We start from the raw sequence: 24,774 nt of genomic DNA, 5'->3' as shown, positions 1-24,774 counted from the left end.
ACTTACAGATTTTACAGAAATACCAGCTATGTAAATGTTTATGAACCTAGCTCTCCACCAAAATAGAATTCAAAGATACATTATATCATGATTAAATTTGGTAAGCATTTATTTTACACTAGGTATCTGAAGAAATTTAATAATAAAATCTACTGGCATTTATTTATAGGAGTGGTTCTTAGCTAGGGGCAATTCTGCCCCCAAAAAACATTTGGCAATGTCTGGAGACACTTCTGCTTATCACAACTGGTGGAAGTGTGCCACTGGCATCTAGGGGGTAGAAGCAGGAATGCTGTTATATACACTACAAATAGAGAAGACAGCCTCCTAAGACAAATAATTAGCTGGTCCATTATGTCAGAATTACTGAGGTTGAAAAACTCTGTTACAGTAACAGCTTACTAATCTGCAACTCCAACTATTAAGCAGACTCATGTCCTTAGGGTCAGCCAAAAAACCAGAAAAGTGGCAAAAAATACTTAAGCAAACAAAAACAAACCCCAGGTTGAAAAGTGCTATGTTATCTGTTATGAAGTACATATTATAGGCCAGGTACTATAATGAGACCTTGCCTCTAACGGCATCAAGATTACCTGAGTAAAGAAATCCGCCCAAGACTGCCTTGCTAGTTATGGTCAGAACTGGAGTGCAAGTCTCCATTTACTCCCATTGTTATCACCAGGCAGCCAAAACGATTTTATCAAGTCCAGTGTTCACGGACTTTACTAATGAGAAAGCCCCTGAGACCCCATCTCAAGGTTTAGTCCCTCATATTGTAGACAAATTCTAATAAGTCTGGTTTTCTGGTTTTTAAATCCATAAATACTTTATAATAGCAAATAAAAGGGCTGTTTACCTGGTACAAGGGCCAGAGGGAAATGTGAAAATTATAATGAGAGGATATAGCAAAACAGAAGACAAACAATACAAAAAGCCCCAAAGCCTAGACCTTTATTAAGGAGATAAATCATTCTGTACTCCACAGGGCTACAATGGGGGAAGAGAAGGAGAGAGGGAACAGAGAAATGAGGGAATGAGAGAAAGGGAAGGAGTTAGAGAAAGGTGAAGAAAGAGGAGATGAAGGGAAAGGGGGAAAGAAAGAGAGCAGAAAAGGAGAGAGTGAAGGGAAGGAGAAGGGGGAGAAGAGACTGGGAGAACACAAATCAAGGAAAAACCAAGTGAAGAAAACTTAGTGAAATACTGTAGGAAAAATTCAAAGACAGAAAAACAAGGAAAGGGAAAAGGGAAAAAAGGAGAGAGCAACCGACCCTAACCCAAGAGAACCTGGGATGGAGACAGAAATAAATGGGAGAATACAGAAGGGGAAAAGAAAAGTGTCCAACTGATTCATAGAAATAAATGTTTAAACTACTCCTATTCCAAAGTCTGTCTCTATATATGTACTATTCATTACGGTTGGTATCTACTAGCCACGGGTTGCTATGAGCACTATAAATGTGGCTACTCTGAACTGAGATGCACAAAAAGCATAATATACACACTTGATTTCAAAGATTTAGTATAAAAAATGTTAATATTTCATTAATATTTTATAAAAATTACATCAAATAATAATTTGTAATATATTGGATTAAAGAAAATGTATTATTAAAAAGAAATTCACATGCTTCCTTTTCCTTTTAATGTGGTACTAGAAAATTTAAAATTATATTTGTGGTTCACATTATATTTCTACTAGAAGGTGCTGCTCTAGATTTTTAATATTGCTTTAGGATCCATACTAGTGCTAGTGATTAAAAAAAAAAAAAAATTCAGTGCCATCCTTACATCATCCCCAACTTTCAGAATCCCAGCTGGCAAAAGATATGGAACTATATATCTAGATGCCAACATGATTATGATAGGAACCATGAGTTCAAACAGGATATAAACCTGTTTTTAATGGTTAAAATTGTTTTTAATGGTTAAATCTAGGCAAGTTGTAAGACTTACTATAGTTGAGTGAAGAATGGTGAGATAAAACTGGGAAATTTAACAGAAGGGAGTGAAATGAGGATATACAATTTACAATCTTGAGAGAATTTTGGGTCTTGACATTATCTGACAAGCACTCAGAAGCATGCATTTGAAGATCTTCAATACATTCACTAAAAAATGGAAACATACCTAAGGATATTTTTGAAAACTCTTTCTTAAGCACCTATTCAATGTTTTTCAAAGTCATTTCAAAAATAACACTTTTTTGTCCCTCATACAAAATAATTTTCTCATCTGTTATATAAAAATACATGCCAGAATATTCCAAAACTTCACTAAAGAAAAAAAAAAGCATATCACTTGCTTCTTTAACTATGAAAAAAACCCTAATCTATTTTATATTTATTGCACATCACCATATTGAAAAAACAATTTTGTTACAGTGACTATATTCTCATCTCCTTTTATTTCTGTGAAGTAAAATAAACTCCAAGCCATAGTCTAATTATTAGATAGCAAAGAATTAAACATTTTGGAAGGATTAAAAGAGTGCCCCTCAAATTTTAATGTACATACAAATTCACCTGAGAATCTTAATTAAAATGTAGATTCTGATTCATAGGTCTGGGGTAGGGGCCAAACACAGTACATTTCAAACAAGCTCCAAGGTGACAGGGATGCTGCTGGTCTATGGGTCACACTTTTAGGGGGTTAAAATATATAATGAATCCCAAATTTTAAATGTAGCAGAACAATGTATATTGAGGAAACTAAAAAAAGAAAAAAAATTTTTTCCCAAAGGAACCATTCTGCTTCCTTAATACACGGCATCACCTCAAATAACAGGCATTTTAGTGTTTCCAAGAGTTGGCTGTCCAACATTACCAGGCTCAAAAACATACCAATCCATCTATTGAGGACAAGAATTCCTGACTTAATGATAGTTAAAAGGCATCTGGGATAAGTATAATGAGGAACAAAGAATTTTAGATGAGTCGCTTACCTTAGTAAAGTTATTCAGATGGCCTAGTTTTCTCATATTTGATACTCCTTGCAATTTGGCCACATTTTGGAGAATCTCCCTTAAGTTGTCAGAAGGTTCTAGAAGAAAAGACAAGACAAATTAACATAATTTTAGAAGAGTATTTTCCTAACCAAACACATAAACATGCAGTATTAAAACTCCGCAACTTTGGTCTTGATTTAAAATCTTATTCTCAATCTCAAATCCATCTACTTAGGTGACTTCAAAGTCCATGTGAATGACTCACTAAATGACCTTCACACCTCTACTCCACTCATACCTATGGTCCAACTCTGTGCATCATCACCTGGAATTATTTAATTACTAAATCTTAAATTTCAATATCCCAACTATTACTTCTTGCTACAATATACAACAGGCACCAAAAATACTGTCCAATATATTAGAATCAACCAAAAACCAGGATAAAATATATGAAACTATAGTTCTCAAAACACAGGACCTCAGGAAGTAAAGAACAGTGATCCCTGAGAGGTGAGAAACACACAAGTGTGCCCTACAATTGCCCCAGCTAACTGTCTTAAGAAAGTTTCCAGGCCTTGGTGCTGACAGGTGAAATCCAGGCAAACAGTCCAAGTTTTAAAGACAGAACTCAGGGGCGCCTGGGTGGCACAGCGGTTAAGCATCTGCCTTCGGCTCAGGGCGTGATCCCGACATTATGGGATCGAGCCCCACATCAGGCTCCTCCGCTATGAGCCTGCTTCTTCCTCTCCCACTCCCCCTGCTTGTGTTCCCTCTCTCGCTGGCTGTCTCTATCTCTATCAAATAAATAAAATCTTTAAAAAAAAATAAAATAAAAAATAAAGACAGAACTCAGAGTCCAAGAAAACCAAGAAGAATTAGAAAAGAGAGCATTACAGAGAGAGAGAACTCTGAAGATCTGCAAAGGGACCCCCTCAGGTAGTTGGTATGGCAATGGCTAGTGCATGTGTGTGAGGAAATTAACTTCAGAAGAACTAAAAGGAACGTATTCTTTGTTCAACAGGACAGGGAGCAGTGCCTGTTCCTAACAGCCAGATTGAAAATATGTACAGTTCATTGGTTAGAGTATTCAGAAAAGTCTTGGCTAAGTAGTGGGGAACAATCAGATATCGACTAAACACTTCTTTTATCCCACCTAACAAATCTTCAAAGCAAGACTTGAAAGAATTAAAGTATTTCCAAGTAACTAAATTGTGTCTCAGACCAAAGGTCAAGATTTATAAGCAATGAAAAAATATGAAGCACCTAACAAAGCAAAACTTACAGTGTTTAACAGCCAGTCAAAATTTATCAGACATGCAAAAAAGCAGGAAAATATGACCTATAAAAAGCAGAAAAATTAATCAACAGAAAATGACCCATAACTAACAAAGATGTTAGAATTGGCAGATAAGAACATTAAAAGTTTTTATAACTATAATCTATATGTGCGAAAACCTTGGGAGAGGCATGAAAGGTATAAAAATCACTCAAACTTAATTTCTGGAGATGAAAATTAGGTCTAATGAAAATATACCACGTCGGAATAAATGCATAATAACTTTTATAGAAGGTAAGAATTGTGAACTTGAAGACAAAGCAATTGAAATTATTCAAAATGTAATACAAAGAGAAAAAAAGAAATAAATGAAAAGATCGTCAGTGAACTGAAGGACTTCCAGTAGCCTAACACAATGACAAAATGTATTACTGGAGTCCTCAAAGGAAAGAAATGGAGGACAGAAAAATTATTTGAATAAATACTGGATGAAAACTTGCCAAATTTGATGCAAATAAGCCAATAAACCCAGGAAGTTCAACCAATCCCAAGCACAAAAACATGAAGAAAACTAGACCAAAGCACATCATAATCACATTACTCAAAACCACTGGCAGAGAAAACCTTAAAAGGAACCATACTAGAAAAGACAAGTTATATGGAAAGGAGCAAAGAAAAGGCTGACAGCAGACTTCTCATGGGAAACAAAGCAAATGAGAAGACAGTGGAGCAACATCTTCAAAATACTGGGGGAAAAAAAAAAGCTTTAAAAACGTAAAAAGAGGGGCGCCTGGGTGGCACAGCAGTTAAGCGTCTGCCTTCGGCTCAGGGCGTGATCCCAGCGTTCTGGGATCGAGCCCCACATCAGGCTCTTCTGCTAAGCCTGCTTCTTCCTCTCCCACTCCCCCTGCTTGTGTTCCCTCTCTCGCTGGCTGTCTCTAACTCTGTCAAATAAAAAAACAAAAACAAACAAACAAAAAAAAAACGTAAAAGGCAATCTTAGCTCACTTGCTTTACAAAAATGGGCAACAGTCAGATATGGCCCTGTGGTTGGTAGTCCACTAAACCCGCTGGAATACAGTGCCAATTTCCTCAGGATGCTACAAGCTATTTTACTATTCATATATTCAGCATCCCATTTGTTTAAACAAAACAAAAGCACAAGCTAAAGAAGAAAAAGAGTATCACTTTGCTGATATTTTAATCTAAGAGCCATTATGACTTCGAGATTTTTATCTGTTAAAACAAAACCAAAGAACTATTTGTTTTGAATTATTGTTTTCCTCAGCAAATGAAACTGCACTGTCCTATTTTACATTTAGCTTGCATCTGCCTATTTTCCTCCATTCTGTTACACTGGGTGTTAGCCATGACAACCACAAATTGGTTGGTGCCAAATCACTAAGCACACTATATATCCCAGCTATTTCCAAGCACTTTAAAATTGCTACATACTGAGATCATTCATTTGATTTCAGAGCATCTCCTACAAATTTTGGATATATTTTTTTAATTCCAATGTAACTCAATCTAATTTTAAATGGATTAGTATATGTTTTTATATATAGTGACTCTGAGGTTATCTTAAAAGTGGAACGAAAGCAGCTCATCACTGGTAGAATCAGATTTCACCAAAAAGAACTGCAAGGGACCATGAATAAGTCAATGTTAGTATTCAGTAATATCTTTTCACTATTATAAATGGTATCTGGAGAGATTAAAGAAGAAAATTATAAGCCAATGGTGTCAAAATGATTTAACTATTATAGAACGTCATACAAATTTTATAACAACCTTCAAGGTAATTTAGAACCTACAGCAGTTTGCAAAATCAGAATTAAGATCATTAAAGCCAGTGTGAAATTCACCTAATGGAAACATATAACCTACCCAGTTCACATCAATTTATTTATAATTAGGTTTTCAAGCACCAAAGCTTAACTGAAGTGACCACACGGTTACTATTAAGTAATGATCTGATAGGACCAACAGTTAAGATCATTTGTCTAGAAAGATTTATTGTTCACAAAGGTTTGTGGATTTCTAATCATTGCCTATTTTCTAGGTACAAACTGATTGTAGACATTTTTGAAAAACCACAATCTTGCTACAAAAATAAAATCTCATATCTGAGTTCATTCACTCAACAAATAATATTTAAACATCTATTATAGTCAAGTACTATTTTAGGTAGTGGAAATACATCAGTGAGCAAGAGACATCCTTCTTTAAGAGACCCTACATACAAGTGGAAGAAAACTGACAACAGTAACAAAAAAATCTCCCTAAATACAATCTGCAAATTGACAGGTGGTGAGAAGTCAACATTGTATCAAGTGTTTACCTGATGAATAATGATATAAAATGAACCTAACACTAATAATACAGGTGTTACAGTTGTCAATCTAAATCAAAATGATCTAGCCTTTCTCTTTCCTTCCCCTCCTCATCCCCTTTCTCTTTTACCTAATTAATTCCCAGGAACCCCCAACTACGGACAACTTTCAAAGTTTCTTCATAACATATTTGCTGAAAAACAAGCTGTTTCCTCCCAGAAACTAAGCTACTTCTCAGACCAACTCAAAATAATATGAGGACCATTTTAGACGAAATACTATGCAATGCTCATGTGCTACAATGTTTCCGTGGAAATAACAGGTTAAAGTTCCTGGAAATGAAATGAGAAATCCCTGGTTTCTTCCTTACCTGCTAGATCAGGAGTCTGCAAACTTTTTCTGTAAAGATCCAGACAGTATTTTAAACTTTGCAGGACATAAAGTCTCTGTTGTAACTACCAAACTCTGTTGTTGTACCAAGAAAGCAACTGTAGAAAATACATAAATGAATGAATGTGGCTTTATTTCAATAAAGCGGACTTGGCTCACATAGTCTATCAACTCCTGTACTAGATAGTCATTAACTTACACTAGGATGAGTAGTGGGGAAACTGAGCTCAATGTGGTTTTTACTGGGGGATGGGTAAGATGGGAAGAAGCAAAAAGAAATTTAGGAAAAAGTTTACCTCTTTTTATTTCCTCCTACTCTCGCTCAATGTTTCCAATTTAGCTTCTCCAAAACTATCTACTGATAACAGTGCTATGTGAGATGTATAAAGCACAAATGAGACAATCAGGATATTCCCAGAAGCCTTGATGTTTAGGAAACCCACAGCTGCCTAAGGGGAAAAAAATCGCGGCTAGCTGCCTATGATGGTAAACCATTCAAAAGCAAGGAAGCAAAACACAAAAGAACTAGTAGAATTACATTGGCTCTTTTCCTCTTATTGTGCAACTTTTAAGTCCTGAGTGTTCCTGATGAATCTCTCTGGGGGTAATGAAATAGTCAACTCTAAATATCTAGCAATTTAATATCATACAAACACATATGCATATACATATACATACATGCAGAAAAACACCAAGAGAAAATTACAGTAGACAAACTTTTTATCTAGATCTACATATGTACAGACACATACATACACACTCATTCCCCTCCAGCTCAAGTCTCCATGTAGGTGCACACGCACACATATACATACAGGTAGACATGTGTATGTCCATATTTGAGTGAGTAAACATGCATTTATTTTAAAATGTTTTCAATATTTACTGCTTTGTAACATGTTGCAATGAACTTTATAGAAATATCTTTATCTGTCAATAAATACGAAACATAGGGGCGCCTGGGTGGCACAGCGGTTAAGCGTCTGCCTTTGGCTCAGGGCGTGATCCCGGCGTTATGGGATCCGAGCCCCACATCAGGCTCTTCTGCTATGAGCCTGCCTTCCTCTCCCACTCCCCCTGCTTGTGTTCCCTTTCTCACTGGCTGTCTCTATCTCTGTTGAATAAATAAATAAAATCTTTTAAAAAAAATAAATACAAAACATAAAATTGATTTTTAAATATATTTAGGTTCAAGTACATGTAAAAAATTAATGACCAAAAACCACCAGCATACAGCTATTTGGGAGTACTGTAAAGAACCATTATGGAATGAAAAAGAACTAGATTCGAATCTAGTTTATTCACCTAAAAACCATGTAGCCCTTGCTAAGTCAGTCTCGTGGGCATCCATTTTCTCCTGTCTATAGTGAAAATACTAATTACTTACCTTGAAAGCATTGTTACAAGATGTGAGGTGCTTAATACAGTACCTAGACCATAACAAATACCCAATAAATGTAGCAACTGTAATTAAAAGTTATTACTTTTTTAGTAAAAACAATTTTTATGAATCATGTGAAAACTATGTGCTTAGTCCAAGCAAATGTTTAATGCCCAAGTTAGTGTATTTTTTTTAAAGATTTTATTTATTTATTTGTCAGAGAGAGAGAGACAGTGAGAGAGAGAGAGACAGTGAGAAAGAGAGAGAGAGAAACAGAGCACAAGCAGGGGAAGCCAAAGGCAGAAGGAGAAGCAGGTTCCCCGCTGAGCAAGGAGCTGGATCCTTGACTCAATCCATCATGACCTGAGCCAAAGGCAGGCGATTAACCAACTGAGCCACCCAGACATCCCCATTAATATGTTTAAATTAATGAATTTTTGCTTTATGTTTTAGAGCATTACTTTTATGATCCAAGATTTGCTCATTTTTATATTTTTAAGATTTGCTCTTTTTTTAAATACTTTATTTATTTGAGAGAGGGAAAGCACAAGTAGGGGGAGCAGCAGGCAGAGGGAGAGGGAGAAGCAGACTCCCTGCTGAGCAAGGAGCCTGATGTGGGACTCAATCCCAGGACCCTGGGATCATGACCTGAGCTGAAGGCAGACACTTAACAGACTGAGCCACCAAGGTGCCCCAAGATTTGCTCATTTTTAAAGTAGAAACTGTTATCATTTTATTTGCCTTCTTGGAAATTTCAAAGAGGAATTACAAGTGAGAGCAGAGTTGAACAACATTTTCTGTGATTTGTGAATATACATGAAAAAATGCTAATAAGCAACAAACTAGAAAAGTTGGGTGCCTAAAAATTAATATAACAAAATTAAATATGACTACATAAATCTGATATGACTTAATGATATCTTTATCTATGATGATTGTGAGCAGACATAATGATTAAAAGTATATGAGAATTGCTATAATTGGTATTACCTTTGCAAAAGCCAGCAGCAAATCTATCCCCCACCCCCCCGCCACCAGCAAAGACACTGGGAGTGCATCTTCTCCCCCTTAGCTACAGATCCAAAAGTTGAGGAAGAACTGCTTCAAGCTCTAACATTTCCCGAAACTCTCTAACAATTATTACTATCAAAGAGATATAATTTATTAGGGAAAGCATATACCCCACTGATAACATCCTGAGAAAAGGACCTTTCTTTCACCTCTAATGCAGAGGAACTCAGAACTTCCAGGAGAGCCTGTTTCATCTTTGGATTACATAGAAGAATACTTTTTCGTATACCAATGACAAAAGATGCTCCTTTCTAACTTTCATCCATTTGTTCTGGTATAATCATATGAATACAAAACAAGTATTATCTTTCCTCACATCCTGAAAATAGTCGTGTTTCCTCTCTGTAGCAGGTAATAATCTTTTAATCACTGACATATTTTAAATATAAATAACATAGTAGAGATGTGCAAGGAAAATCTATTACTACTGCCAACAAATCAGTTTAATTGTAATCTTCTTAAATGTTAGGTTTATCATACAAAAAACTGAAAGTTTTCATAGGACTGTTTTAAGAGAGTGATGGACATGAAGCTCCTCTTGAGAGAATGATTTGGATAGAGACAGGGCTACATGGTCAGCAAGATGACACCAGGTTTCTTTAGCCTGGCCTGCCCTCTGTCTAGCCAACTTGGGGAAAAATTCTTCTCATTCTTGAAGTCTGGCTCAGATGTATAAAGGTTTCCTCTAACCTACAAGTTCCCTTCTTTATGTTTCCATGACACATCCTTCATACCACTACTGCAGCAGTTATGACAGTATATCTACCTAATCTGCCTGGCTTCAAATTTACATCTATTGTTTCACTATAATTATCAACATTACCTCCTTTCACTCTGCAAAGTATCCCACATTGTATTATAAATGCTATTACTGTAAGTATAGTTAAACTTCAACTATTGTTAATAAGATTTTCTTACACATGGGGCGCCTGAGTGACTTGGTCAGTTGAGCATCTGACTCTTGGTTTTGGCTCAGGTCATGATCTCAGTCTTGAGATCAAGCCCCAAGTTGGGCTTCCTGCTCAGTGGGGAATCTGTGTGGAATTCTCTCTCCCTCTGCCCCTCCCCTGCTCATGCACACACACTCTAATAAATAAATTGTAAACAAAAAAAAAAGATGTTCTTACAACTAAATCTGCATTCTATTTCTTTCTCCTAGAGAACAGAAGAGAATACTTTTGCTCGGTTCTTGCTCCCATGTCCTACTTGCATAATAATGATGGCAGGAAGAGGTGAGGCAACTTCTGCTGATCTGTAACATATTGAGATTGTCTTCCCAATAACCCAGGGTTTCAGATCTCTTTCCCTCCACTTCAATTTTGGATTTCCAAGTTACCTTACCTCACACTTTTCTCTTTCTATTTATTCAAAAATACATCTTCCTTTCTATAATTCCAAAGAACTGCTCATTTTGAATGATTTCAAGGGGAAAAGATATATATACTAATGTGGGGGGGAGGTCCTTGTTGAAGGTTATCATTTTGTACCTTTGACTGGATAAATTAAATAAGTGACATCAACCAGTTCGCTGATATGATTGGTTTACAATGCTAGGAACAAAAACCATGTCTTTAATTGGTTTATTACAAGCATGTCACAATACATTATAACTGTAAGATACAGGCCAGGATTGATCAAGGTACAGAACATAAAACATCATAGAGTCAGCTGGAAATACATAAATGATTCATTTGAACAGAACTTCTATTAAAAGATGCATGAATATCTCTGAAATTAATACAGTATATGTTAATTAAATTGAATTTAATTTTTTAAAAATTAAAATATACATGAATATATAATCTTAATAATTAGAATTATATATTCTATAATCTTTACTTCAAATCATAATTTTGAATAAATCCTTAAAATCTGGGGCATCTGGGTGGCTTAGTCAGTTAAGCATCCAACTCTTGATTTCGGCTTAGGTCATGGTCTCAGGGTCATGAGATCAAGTTCCAAGTTGGGCTCTGTGCTGTGCGTGAAGTCTGCTTGAGATTCTCTCTCTCTCTCTCTCTTCCTCCCACTCTGCCTCTTCCCTGCTTGCACTCTCTTTAAAAAATTTTCTTTTATTTTAAAAATTAATATAAATGACTTAAAATATTTTTAAATTAAACATTAAATGACAGATTATTCTTCCCAAGTTCCTAAAGAAAAAAAACTGTAACATTAAGATTATATAATGGGAATAATATAGAAGCACAGGTTTCCCCACTAGATTGTACACAGCCATTTTACTACTTACATAACTAAAAATATAAATGTATTCTATAAAGGATAGTTTTGACCTATTCTGGAAGTAGCTCTGGATTTAGAATTCTAACTTATTCAAATACACTTCAGTGACCACTATATGCCATGTACTTTGCCAACTGCTAGGTGAAGAATATTAATAAATGTAAGATGGTCTCAGCCGTGGAGATCAAAATTAAATGAGAAAAGAGAAGCACATTAACACTTAAAGTATATAACAGAGAGGTTGGTAATAAATATTATGTGAACAAAAGAAAAGGAGGGTGCCTGACAGACTTCACTAGACAATAAGACAAGTGAGAACAAGAAACCTGTCTTTTCCACACATGCAAGCCTGGCCTCTGACACAATGCCAGGCACATGGTGGGTTCTCAATAAATACCCAGAAAGAAAGACTGAAAAGGGGAGATATAAGATGGAAAAAAAGTAGTACCTGAACATAGAAACATGAAAAAAATGTTATTTTCCTCAAGGAACAGCAAGAAATTCTACATTCCCGGAAACAAGTTGATAGGGAATAATAAAGGAAAAGGAAGATGCATTACAATGGCCTTGTAACATATACTAAGAAACTTAGGTATCTTTGGGCAAAGGGTAAACATTTATGCAAGTAGATAGCATAATCAGCTCTGTGTTCTAGAAAGACAACTTTGGAAAACAGACTGTAAGGAGGAGAAAGGCAGGAATAAATAGATGTTACAAAATCTTCCATGCAAGAAACTTCTTCAGTAATGAATCAGAGACGTTAAGAAAGGTAGAGGATTAGAGGAAAAGACAGAGGGAGGAATCAAGGATAAATCCAGGTTTTTACAACTGGGTAATCTCACGTATGATACTATTTACTAATACAGAATCCTAGAGCAAGTATAGATTTAGAGAACTTTTTTTTTTTTTTTTTTTTTTTTACCATTTGTAGTAATAAGCATATGCACCAAAAACAGCAACAGCAAAAAACACCTCATAATGTTATATGTTAAAATGATGAGACAAAATAAATGAGTATTTGGCCTGCATACAAGACACTTACAGCCCAGTGTTTTTCAAACTTGTGTTCCTAAGAAATACATGAGTTATAATAAGAAATACTGATTCCAGAGGTAATACTGAGAGGAAACACTGATTCCCTAGAAAGGCACCCATACTTGCATGCATTTACAGGAGGCACCCCAATGATCATTATACACACTAAAAAAATTTTTTTAAGTGTTTATTTATTTTAGAGAGAGACAGAGAGCAAGTGAGCACATGTGCATGAGTGGGGTGAGGGGCAGAGGGAGAAAATCTTCAAGTGGACTTGTGCTGAGCAGGGAGCCCTGAGTCAGGGCTCAATCTCAAAATCCTGAGATCATGACCTGATATGAAACCATGAGTGGGACACTTAACTGACTGAGCCAACCAGGTGCCCCACAACACACTAAAATTTGAAACATGCTACAAACACTGCCAGAATATTATGCAACTAGATTCTGGTATCCCTTTGGATTATTTCATCTGAACTCTAGGAGAGACAAGAAGCTACTTTATGAAGTATGCTTCTGTATCATTTTCAAATAAAAATGATACAATATAAAACAACACCCACTGAGACAAAATAAATTACTAATACATATAGATAATCTACAATATTATACTAATATTTTTACATAAACCTTTTAATGTCCACACCAACCATATAAAGTAGGTTAGTATTATCATCCGCAGGTTAGGAAATGAGTCCTAAGAGACATTAGTTTCCTAAAGTCACATAAATACCAGAATTGACAATAGAATCTGAACTTAAGCAATCTGAATTCTAGTGTCTACCCTTATTCCCCAGTATAAAATCACTCTACAGTCTTGATTTTATTATACTGCCTTTCATAGGATAATGTATGTTTAGTATACACAGCAGTTTGTAATTACATTTATTCATGTGACTGATATTTATCTCCTCACACTCTTAAGTCTGTTTTAGTTCACCACTGTATCATCCTAATACCTAGAACAACGATTGACACACAGTAATCACTTAGAAAAAAATTACTGAATATACTATTTATAAAAACTTTGAAGTATACCAAACTCTGTCTCTTGATCTAGGTGCTGGTTTCACAGGTGTGCCTATCTGTGAAAATTCACTGAGCAATACACATATAATATATTCAGTTCTTTCTCAGTATAATTCAACTAGTAGTAAAAAAAAAAAAAAAACAAATTTGCTGTATTATCAGATATTACAGACATTACAGGAATTTGCAACTTTAACTTGACTTTTCACAACCTGGCATTTATAACAAAAGAAGTCCCCACCTCAGAACTCTGAATATTAAAATACAAGAATTTACAAGATAATACTATCTCATGATTAATTATAATAACAATACCATAGTATAGACTATGTAAAAGAGGAGCAAATAAAAAAGACCATGTTGCATTAAAATGTTATCTATTTTACAACTCTGAGGACCAAAAAAAAAGTATTCCCCTAAACCTAACCAAAATGATCTTGTTATTGCTTTGAAAAGGAATCTAAGAACAAACTTATTTAAAACAATTAACAAGGTAACTATCTTTGACCATTCAAATTTGTCAAATACAAAATGTTTTAAATGAAAGTATCTAGGAATGTAAAAAAAAAAAAAAGAAAGAAAGAAAAAGGTAGAAATTCAAATTATCTACCATCAGAAAATCACCTTCATAATCCTTCTCTGCTCCTCTCCCCACACTTGAAAGCACTGTATTTATGTTCATGGTAGTGCTAGAAACCATGTTCCCAGGTTGTAGTAGTTGGATAAAGAACTAAAACCTAACTACCTTACCTAATAATCCTCTGATCATTCCACCATTATCTACTTTTACAGGGTAAATGATCTGCGAATTTATAGATTCTCTAGTAAAGATGATTCAGGTTTGAGTTAGAAAATGAAGAACAACTTGATAGAAAAAAAAAAAAAGTACGAAGTGCTTTCTTAGAATTCATCTCTTTCCCTTTCTCACAATAAAATTAGGTATCAGTGGAACACCTGGGAATACAGAGAACTGTACCCAAATTCACAAAGTACTTTTACTTTGTGCACAAAGTATACACAAGCACATACAGTACACAAAAGACATTCACCAGTCTATGGAAGAGGCTGTCATTCAAAGATTTGTCATGACATTTACTTTACGGTCATTTTTTGGGCAGAAAAACAATATGAAAAATACTGTCTGCAACTAGAGCATTTTCTGAGACAGTAAAATTAACTAAAAGCAATTACTATATAAAAGATTTTTTTTTTAAAGATTTGAGAGAGAGAGAGAACACAAGTAGGGGGAGCAGCAGAGAGAGGGAGAAACAGACTCCCTGCTGAGCAGGAAACCTGCTGCAGGGCTTGACCCCAGGGTACTGGGATCATGACTTGAGCCCAAGGCAGATGTTTAAAGGACTGAGCCACTCAGGCGCCCCCTATATAGAGATTATACTCACTGGATGCTGTGCCACAATTTCTATGTCTTAATGTATTATATTTAAAAAGATACCTGTAAAATTATTAATTTCCACAGTCCCCTAATTAGGAATCTTTTATTATATAAGAAAAATCCTGTTTGCCTCTGAAACAATTCACTATATAAATGAAGCCTACAGAAGAATAGAAAAGCTGAGCCTAAAGGCTGTGACAAATAATTGTGATATACACCCAGTCTATAAGAATTATTTAGAAGTTAGTTGTACATTTTGCTTGTACAGCTACTTTCATGTTTCTATTTTTCTCTACAAAACATGACTATTTATAGTTCAGATCACTTGTCTGACAGGTGGCTTCTTGAATGTAATGAAGGGTTTCCCTCTTTGAAACTAATAAAGGAGCAAAAGGGTACAAACTCACTTTGGCGGCAGGACACTTAATTTAGTGTGGGTTATAAATCTGTTACAATGTTATTATATAACATCTCCATTTACATTCTTTTTCTACATGTTATCTCATTCTAATATTTCTACTATTAGTTATTCACTATTTCTCATTCATCTCTCTTTCACGAGCTCTTTTACTATCTTTAAAAAAATGCTTCTGCCACTGTTTTCCATTTTTGAAGTGAAATTACTTCTTTTACCAAATCTGTCTAAGATACAAGTTAATTCTTACCTCATCATCTCCTTAAACTTTACCAATCTAGGCCACTGCTCCAATAAACTTGTTCTCAAGTTTACTACTTGCCCAATGCAAGGGATTTTTCTCAGCTTTTCAAACTCCCTGACCTTTCCATTATAGTACTGGCCAATGAGAGCCAAATCCACCTTCTCTCCCTCGGTGTCTGTAAATACACTGCCTTGGTCTTCCTTCCTATTTCTCACTGTTCTTTGTGTGTCCCCTTAAAGGTTTGTATTCCTCCTCCTGCTTCATCATATTCTGTAACATGACCTGAAGTTCTATCTTTTGCCCTCAGGTTTCTCTTCTCATTGTCTCCATAATTCTAACAAATTCAATTTTCATTTTCAAGTGAATAATGACTCAAAATCTGAATTCTGGACTTTATTTTCAAATAAAGCACCATAGCTCAGTCTCGTGTTTGGTCTACCTCAAATTCATCATTTCCAATAATCTCATTCATCCTTAACAAAAAAACTTTCCAAAATTTCCTTTTTCAGGAATAGTAATACTGTCTGAACTAGGAAATTACCATCCAGGTAGTTACCAAATATCCCTGAGACATCTTAGTGTATATATCTTAAGCACTTTTTTTTTTTTAAACCATCCTCACCATTTTTACTATTATTATGTTCAGTTAGCCAACATATGGTACATCATTAGTATTTGATGTAGCATTCAATGATTCATTAGTTTGTGTAACACCCAGTGCTCATCACCACATGTGCCCTCCTTAATACCCATCACCCGGGCACCCCATCCCTCCACCCCCCCCCTTCTGTAACCCTCAGTTTAGTTCCTAGAGTCCAGAGTCTCTCATGGTTTATCTCCCTTTCTGATTTCTTCCCATTCAGTTTTCCCTCCCTTCCCCTGTGGTCCTCCACGCTATTCCTTATGTTCCACATATGAGTGAAACCATATAATTGTCTTTCTCTGCTTGACTTATTTCACTTAGCATAATCCCCTTCAGTTCCATCCATGTCGATGCAAATGGTAGGTATTCATCCCTTCTGATGGATGAGTAATATTCCATTGTATATATGAACCACATCATCTTCATTCATTCATCTGTTGAAGAACATCTTGGCTCCTTCCACAGTTTGGCTATTGTGGACACTGCTGCTATGAACATTGGGATGCATGTGCCCCTTCCTTTCACTACATCTGTATCTTTGAGGTAAATAACTAGTAGTGTTAATTGCTGGGTCGTAGGGTGGCTCTTGAGGAACCTCCATACTGTTTTCCAGAGTGGCTGTACGAGCTTGCATTCCCACCAGCAGTGTAAAACGGTTCCCCTTTCTCCACATCCTCATCAACATTTGTTGTTTCCTTGTTAATTTCTGCCATTCTAACTGGTACAAGGTGGTATCTCATTGTGGTTTTGATTTGTAATTCCCTGATGACTAGTGGTGTTGAACATTTTTTCATAGGTCTGTTAGCCATTTGTATGTCTTCTTTGGATAAGTGCCTGTTCATGTCTTCTGCCCATTTCTTGACTGGATTATTTGGTTTTTTGGGTGTTGAGTTTGGTAAGTTCTTTATAGATCTTGGATACCAGCCCTTTATCTGTAATGTCATTTGCAGATATGTTCTCCCATTCTATGGGTTGCCTCTTAGTTTTGTCGACTGTTTCCTTTGTTGTGCAGAAGCTTTTTATATTGATGAAGTCCCAAAAGTTCATTTTTGCTTTTGTTTCCCTTGACTTTAGAGATGTGTCTTGAAAGAAGTTGCTGTGGCCGATGTTGAAGAGGTCACTGCCTATGTTCTCCTCTAGGATTTTGATGGATTCCTGTTTCGCACTGAGGTCTTTCATCCATTTTGAATTTATCTTTGTGTATCGTATAAGAGAATTCTCAATGGGGAAAAACTGAGAGCTTTTCCCTTAAGGTCAGGAACACAACAGGGATGCCCACTCTCACCATTATTTTTCAACACAGTACTAGAAGTCTTAGCTTCAGCAATGAGACATAAAAGGCATTCAAACTGGCAAAGAAGAAGTCAAACTCTCTCTCTTCGCAGATGACATGACACTTTATGTGGAAAACCCAAAAGACTCCATCCCCAAATTACTAGAACTCATACAGCAATTCAACAACATGGCAGGATACAAAATCAATGCACAGAAATCAGCTGCATTTCTAAATACTAACAATGTGACTGAAGAAAGAGAAATTAAGGAATCGATTCCATTTATAATACCACCAAAAACCATAAGATACCTCGGAATAAACCTAACCAAAGAGAAAAAGATCTATGCTCTAGAAACTACAGAACACTTATGAAAGAAATGGAGGAAGACACAAAGAGATGGAAAAACATTCCATGCTCATGGATTGGAAGAATAAACAACTGTGAAAATTTCTACGCTGCCCAGAGCAATCCACGCTTTCAGTGCAACCCCTATCAAAATACCTTTGACATTTTTCACAGAGCTGGAACAAACAATCCTAAAATTTGTATGGAAGCAGAAAAGACCCCAAACCACCAGGGGATTGTTGAAAAAGAAAACCAAAGCTGGGGGCATCGCAATGCCTGACTTCAAGCTGTATTACACAGCTGTGATCATCAAGACAGCATGGTGTTGCCATAAAAACGGGCACATAGGTCAATGAAACAGAATAGAGACCCCAGAAATAGTCCCTCAACTCTATGGTCAACTAATCTTCGACAAATCAGGAAAGAATATCCAGTGAAAAAAAGACAGTCACTTCAATAGACGGTGCTGGGGAAATTGGACAGCCACATGCAGAAGAATGACTCTGGGCCATTCTCTTAAGCACTCCTTATATGGACTATCACAATAGTATCATGTTTTTATACATTACTAAGTTCTGAATCAGTGATTTGCAGACATTACCATATTTAGCATTGTTTATGGTTTTTTATGGTTAAGTAAAATCATTTCTATACACCAAACAAGACACAACTCACCTAAAATTATCAAAACAAAAACATACTAGCTAATCTGGAGTCCCATGCATGAAAGGAACAAATGAGAAATTAAGCTTTTTATCAACACTGGTCAATGATGATCTTAGGCAAAGAGACAGTAATACACAATTAAGTTATGTAATACAAGTGTAAACAGGTCCTCTAATTACAAGTTTACTACTTGTTATTCCTCCCCACATTTCACTTGAATGTACATAAATAATTGCATTAACACCAATAATCAAAATCTAAAAGCAAATTTACAAATTCTCTTTGAATTAACCTGTAAAAGCTTTGAACTACTACAAATGAAACCAATATAATGCATTTCTTAGGTTACATCTTCCATGAACAGCAGGTTTGAGTATGATCCAGTAATTGCTAATATTTTTATATGTATTTATACATTCTGGTAATGCTTTTGAGACATATTTGTTTTCCATATTTCCACTAAAGTACCATGATGTTTCATGTGAATACCTGGGGTCAGATAGGGTTAGGAATTCAAATATTTTTATTTCAAAATGTAGTATTTACCAGAGATGTACCATCCCCAGAAGGATTAAAGGCAGCACTGCATAATCACCCAAAGGAATATTTTTTTTGGTGAAAGATATCAGTAGACACACTGAGATAATACAAATTCTGGTCAGATTTTGTTGCCAAATGAGTTAGGTCAGGTTTAGTTTTCTCAGGTCAAGTTATTCATGAAAGTTTTGGGGTTTTCAAAATCGTGAGTAAGAGACTGTAGGACTGTACAATCAATACAACCAATATTCCAGACCCTGCACTCTTCTCTACAACAGTCACTGAAACTGTCACTTTCTCCATGTTCCCAATGACACAAAATTGTGGCAATACTGAGGTATAAATTTAGATCTCTTTATTCAAGTTTGATAAAGTTTAATAAGAAATAAACCACGTCACTCCAGAAAGAACTACTGTTTCTCCACACAGAGAATTTAACCACCAACAAAAAATTTCCCCACTATTCAAAATAAAAACATGCTGTTTAGGATAAAAACACTAATAGAAAGAACTTCTAGCTTTCAGAGCAACTACCTGGCTACCGAAGTACATCTGAAAGCTACCAACATGGGTACTACTTGAATGCTATTAGAAATGCCAAATGTTGGGCCCTCCTGTATCTACTGAATCTGATTCTTCATTAGAACAAAATCCTCAGGTGCTTCATTTGTACATTTAGGCAGAAAAAAGTTAACCTGGCAGGCCTAACTGCTTTTCCTTTAAAAGGTATGTTTAAGGGGTTTAAGGGGTGCCTGGGTGGGTCTCAGTCAGTTAACTGTCTGCTTTTGGCTCAGGTCATGATCCCAGGGTCCTGAGATCAAGGCCCACGACGGGCTCTCTGCTCAGCAGAAGAGTCTGCTTCTCTCTCTCCCTCTGCCCCTCCCCATCGTTCATGCTCTCTCTCTCTCTCTCCCCCTCTGCCTCAAATAAATAAGTAAAATCTTAAAGAAAAAAAAAAGGTCTGCTTAACTTACAAGGTTGGCCCTTGGCTGGAATCTAGGAACAAATCTGGAGAGGGTTTCCACCACCCTATCTGATGAGAGTGGCTCACTGGGCCTATTTATACACACAATATGGTTTATGCTGAATCCCAGCTTTCCTTCTGTTGAGTCTGGAATCTGTTATCTACCAGGTGAAAGGTGCCTACCTGACAAGTTCTCAATAAAAATCCTGGGGACTAAGCCTCTAACAAACTCCCTGTTGGACAATATTTCACTTGTTCTCACAATCTGTTGCTGGGGAGGAATGATCCAATGGAGAAGACACTAGAAGCTTGCACCTGGTTTCCCCTAACTTTACCCACTGTACCTTTCCCTTTTGCTGATTTTGTTTTGTATCCTTTTGCCATAATGAGCCCCAGCAAATTATCAAATCTGGGGTGATCTTGGGGCCCTCCAATATAACATTAAAGTTTGAGAAGCACTGCTCCAGAGCTTATATGTAGGACTTAAAGACTACAGCTCATCCTTGGGCCAGTGCAAGACCAGAAATCCATCTTGTATGGGGTGTCTGGGTGGCTCAGTCAGTTAAGCATCTACCTTTGGTTCAGGTCATGATCCAGAGTCCTGGGACTGAGCCCCTCATCAGGATCTCTGCTCAGTGAGAAGTCTGTTCCCTCTGCCCCTCCCCCTGCTCGTTTCAAATAAATAAATAAAATCTAAAAAAAAAAAAAATACATCTTGCACAAATCAGACCTTAGAAAAGACTACTCCCCTAGGAAAAAGCGTGAATTGGAAGAACATGCGTTGGACAGAAGTAGATAGCAAAGAAAAGTACCTTTGGGTAAAGCTAAACACAAAACAAATAAAAAAAGATTTCTCTGAGATTTTGAAGTCACTGTACAAGGCTTTGGAACTTAGATGCATATACTCTTTTGCAAGGTCCAAAAAAATCCAACATGAGAATTTTAACTGAAAGTAGCCCGTTGTTGAATATACAATGGGAAAAAGTCTCTTCAACAAATGGTGTTGGGAGACAGCTACATGTGAAAAAATGAAAATGAACCACTTTGTTTCACCATACACAAAAATAAAGTCAAAATGGATTAAAGACCTAAATGTGAGACCTGAAATCATAAAACTCCTTGAAATGAGCACAGGCAGTAATGTCTCTGACATTGGCCATAGCAATATTTTTCTAGATATGTCTTCTGAGGCAAGAGAAATAAAAGCAAAATAAACTACTGGGACTACATCAAAGTAAAATGTTTCTAGGGGTGTCTAGGTGGTGTGGTCGGTTAAGCGTCTGACTCTTGGTTAGCTCAGATCATGATCCCGGGTCATGGGATCAAGCCCCACATTGGGTTCTGTGCTCAGCATGGAGTCTGCTCAAGACTCCCTCTGTCCCTCCTCTCCTCCATTCTCTTCTCTCTCTATATATATATATAACGAANCTATATATATATAACGAATAAAATAAACCTCTAGGGGCGCCTGGGTGGCACAGCGGTTAAGTGTCTGCCTTCGGCTCAGGGCGTGATCCCGGCGTTATGGGATCGNATATATATATATAACGAATAAAATAAACCTCTAAAAAAAAATAGTGTTCCTACACAGCAAAGGAAACAATCAACAAAACTGAAAGGAGGGGCACCTGGGTGGCTCAGTCGTTAAGAGTCCGCCTTCGGCTCAGGGTATGATCCCAGGGTCCTGGGATCGAGCCCCGCATCGGGCTCCCTGCTCTGCTGGGAGTCTGCTTCTTTCTCTCCCATTCCCCTTGCTTGTGTTCCCTCTCTCGCTGGCTGTCAAATAAATAAAATCTTAAAAAAAAAAAAAAAAAAAAAACTGAAAGGCAACCTACTGAATGGGAGAAGATACTTGCAAACGGCATATCCAATAAAGGGTTAGTGTCCAAATATATAAAAAACTGATACAACTCAACACCAAAAAACTAAATAATCGAACTAAAAAACAGAAGACATGAACAGTCATATCTCCAAAGACATGCACAGGAAAAGGTGCTCAAAATCACTTATCAGGGAAAATGCAAATCAAAACTACAACTACACCTCACACCTGTCAAAATGCATAAAATCAACAACACAAGAAATAAACAAGGGGTGAGAGGATGTGGAGAAAATGAAACCCTCTTAAATTCCCTGTTAGTGGGAATGCAAACTGGTGTATCCACTATGGAAAATAGTATGGAGTTCCTCAAAAAAATTAAAAATAGTACTACCCTATGATCCAGTAATCACACTACTGGGTATTTACTCAGAAAATGCAAAAACACTAATTCAAAGGGATACATACACCCCTGTGTTTATGGCAGCACTATTTACAATAGCCAAACTATGGAAGCAGCCCAAATATCCATCATAAGTGAATGGAAGAAGATGTGTGTGTGTGTGTGTGTGTGTGTAATGGAATATTATTCAGCCATAAAAACTGAATATTTTTCAGCCATAAAATTATTATTTTTGGAATATTATTTAGCCAAAAAAAATGAAATCTTGCCATTTGCAACAGAGATAGAGCTAGAAAGCATAATGCTAAGCAAAATAAGGTAGAGAAAAAAAATACCATATGATCTCACTCATATGTAGAATTTTTTTTTTTAAAGATTTATTTATTTGACAGAGAGAGCACAAGCAGGGGGAGTGGCAGGCAGAGGCAGAGGGAGAAGTAGGTTCCCTGTGGAGCAAGAAGCCCAATGCGGGGCTAAACCCCAGGACTCTGGGATCATGACCTGAGCTGAAGGCAGACGCCCAACCAACTGAGCCACCCAGGCACCCCTCATATGTAGAATTTAAGAAAAAAAAAGTAAGCAAAAAAAAAAAAAAAAAAAAAAAAAAGGTAAAAAAAAAAGAGACAAACCAAGAAACTCTTAAGTATAGAGAACAAATTGATGGTTGCCAGGGGGGAAGTGGGATGGGATGATGGTGATTAATGAGTACACTTATCATGATGAAAAAAATAAAATAAAACTTTTAAATTAAAAAAAAAAAAAGTAGCCCCTGATCTACCATACTCCCAGGCAGTAGACAAAGCAAACTCAACCATCAACCAGCTCCTATAACCCACTCACCCAACCAGGTAACCACCCTTAGCCTGGATAACCTAACAAATTTAAAGTGCATGAGCAAAAATCACAAACACAGAAGGAAAATAAGCTGTTAGAAACAGAAACAATAAACAACAAAACAATCTAAAAGACCTGAAATATTAGAATTATCATATATACACAAACAATAAAATAATAATGTTTTATATCTCTAAGGGGGGGCGCGCGCCACGGGGAGGGGTGTTGGCAAATTGTTCCATAAAGGGTCAGACGATAAGTATTTTAAGCTTTGAAGGCCATTCAATCTCTGTCACAACTACTTAACTCAGCAGCTGCAGCACCAAAGCTGTCACAGACAATGCTTAGATGAGCATGGCTATGTCATGCAGCATTTGCAAGCCGTACCCATGAGATTTACAAGCATGACTTACAAACCTCCAATTTAAAGAAAAGGACTGAAAATATAAGATTCAAGAGAGCACTTATTTAAAAAATTACAAACATCCAAGCAGAATTTCTTGACATAATTACCACGATTAAAATAAAAACTCAATGGGGGAATAAACCAAATAAACACAGCTGAGGGGAGAATTAATTAACTGAAAGACACATCTGAAGATATGATACAGAATACGGCCCACAAGAGAAAAGGAGATGAAATACATGAAAGAGCTTTAAAAAACAAGAAAGCTGAGAAACCCTAACATGCATTTAATAAGAATTCTAAAGGAAAGAAAAATGCAGGAGATGCAATATTCAAAAAGTCAAATACTGAGAATTTTTCTGAATTGTTCAAAGACATGAAATACTTAGAATCAGGATGCACAATAAATCCCAAAGCAGGATGCGAATGAACAACTTATTAAAAATGTTTAAAACCAAAGCAAAAAAATTGTTAATACAGAGAGAAAAGTCAAATTATCCCGAAATAAAAGCAATATGATGGACAGTTTGCTTTTTTTACATATTAAAAAAATAAAAATAATCAAAAGTGTATGAAACTTTTATGAATCCTGACTCAAAATGATATCTGTTAAAAAAAAAAATGGCACCTGTAAGACAATCAGGAAAATCTGAACATTGACTATTAGATGAGATAAAGAAATTCCTGTTAACTTACTTACTTGTGTTAATGGTATTGTAGTTATAGATTTTAAAAGTCCTTATCCCTTAGAACTACATACTGATGTTATCTACAAATGAAACATTACATGCCTGGGATTTGTTTTAAAATTATCCATGAGGTGGAGAAGAGGATATACAGCTGAAATAAGATTGTCCTATATGTTTATGATGATCGAAGTTGGGTGAGCAATATATGAGGGTTCCTATACTTTTTCTCTACTTAAGTCTATGTTTAATAATTTTCATAATACTGTATTTTTAATAAAAGCTGATAATCCCAAGCGTAGACAAAAGTATGATTCAGGAGGAACTCTTAAGATATTGCTCCTATGAGGATATAGGTACAGAAGATATACAGACATATACAGATATATAAATATATATAATATAAGCCATGATTCTACTACAACAAGTTATCTAACCTA

At 36.1% G+C, this 24,774-nt stretch overlaps 1 protein-coding gene across 7 annotated transcripts in view; it reads right to left on the bottom strand.

Annotated features, from left to right (window-relative positions):
• Positions 1 to 24,774, bottom strand: part of RICTOR (RPTOR independent companion of MTOR complex 2) — a 116,243-nt gene that overhangs the window by 71,817 nt on the left and 19,652 nt on the right. For all 7 annotated transcript variants that reach the window (XR_004624309.1, XM_034656975.1, XM_034656977.1 and 4 more), the window contains one exon: positions 2,942 to 3,039. Coding sequence is in view for 6 of the 7 variants with exons in the window: in XM_034656975.1 (XP_034512866.1) it covers positions 2,942 to 3,039 (98 nt within the window). In the remaining variant the exon portion in view is untranslated. The remainder of the gene's footprint in view (positions 1 to 2,941; positions 3,040 to 24,774) is intronic.

The sequence above is a fragment of the Ailuropoda melanoleuca genome, chromosome 3, assembly GCF_002007445.2.
Source record: "Ailuropoda melanoleuca isolate Jingjing chromosome 3, ASM200744v2, whole genome shotgun sequence".
NCBI lineage: Eukaryota > Metazoa > Chordata > Mammalia > Carnivora > Ursidae > Ailuropoda > Ailuropoda melanoleuca.
This window is presented reverse-complemented; position numbering and strand designations above follow the sequence as displayed.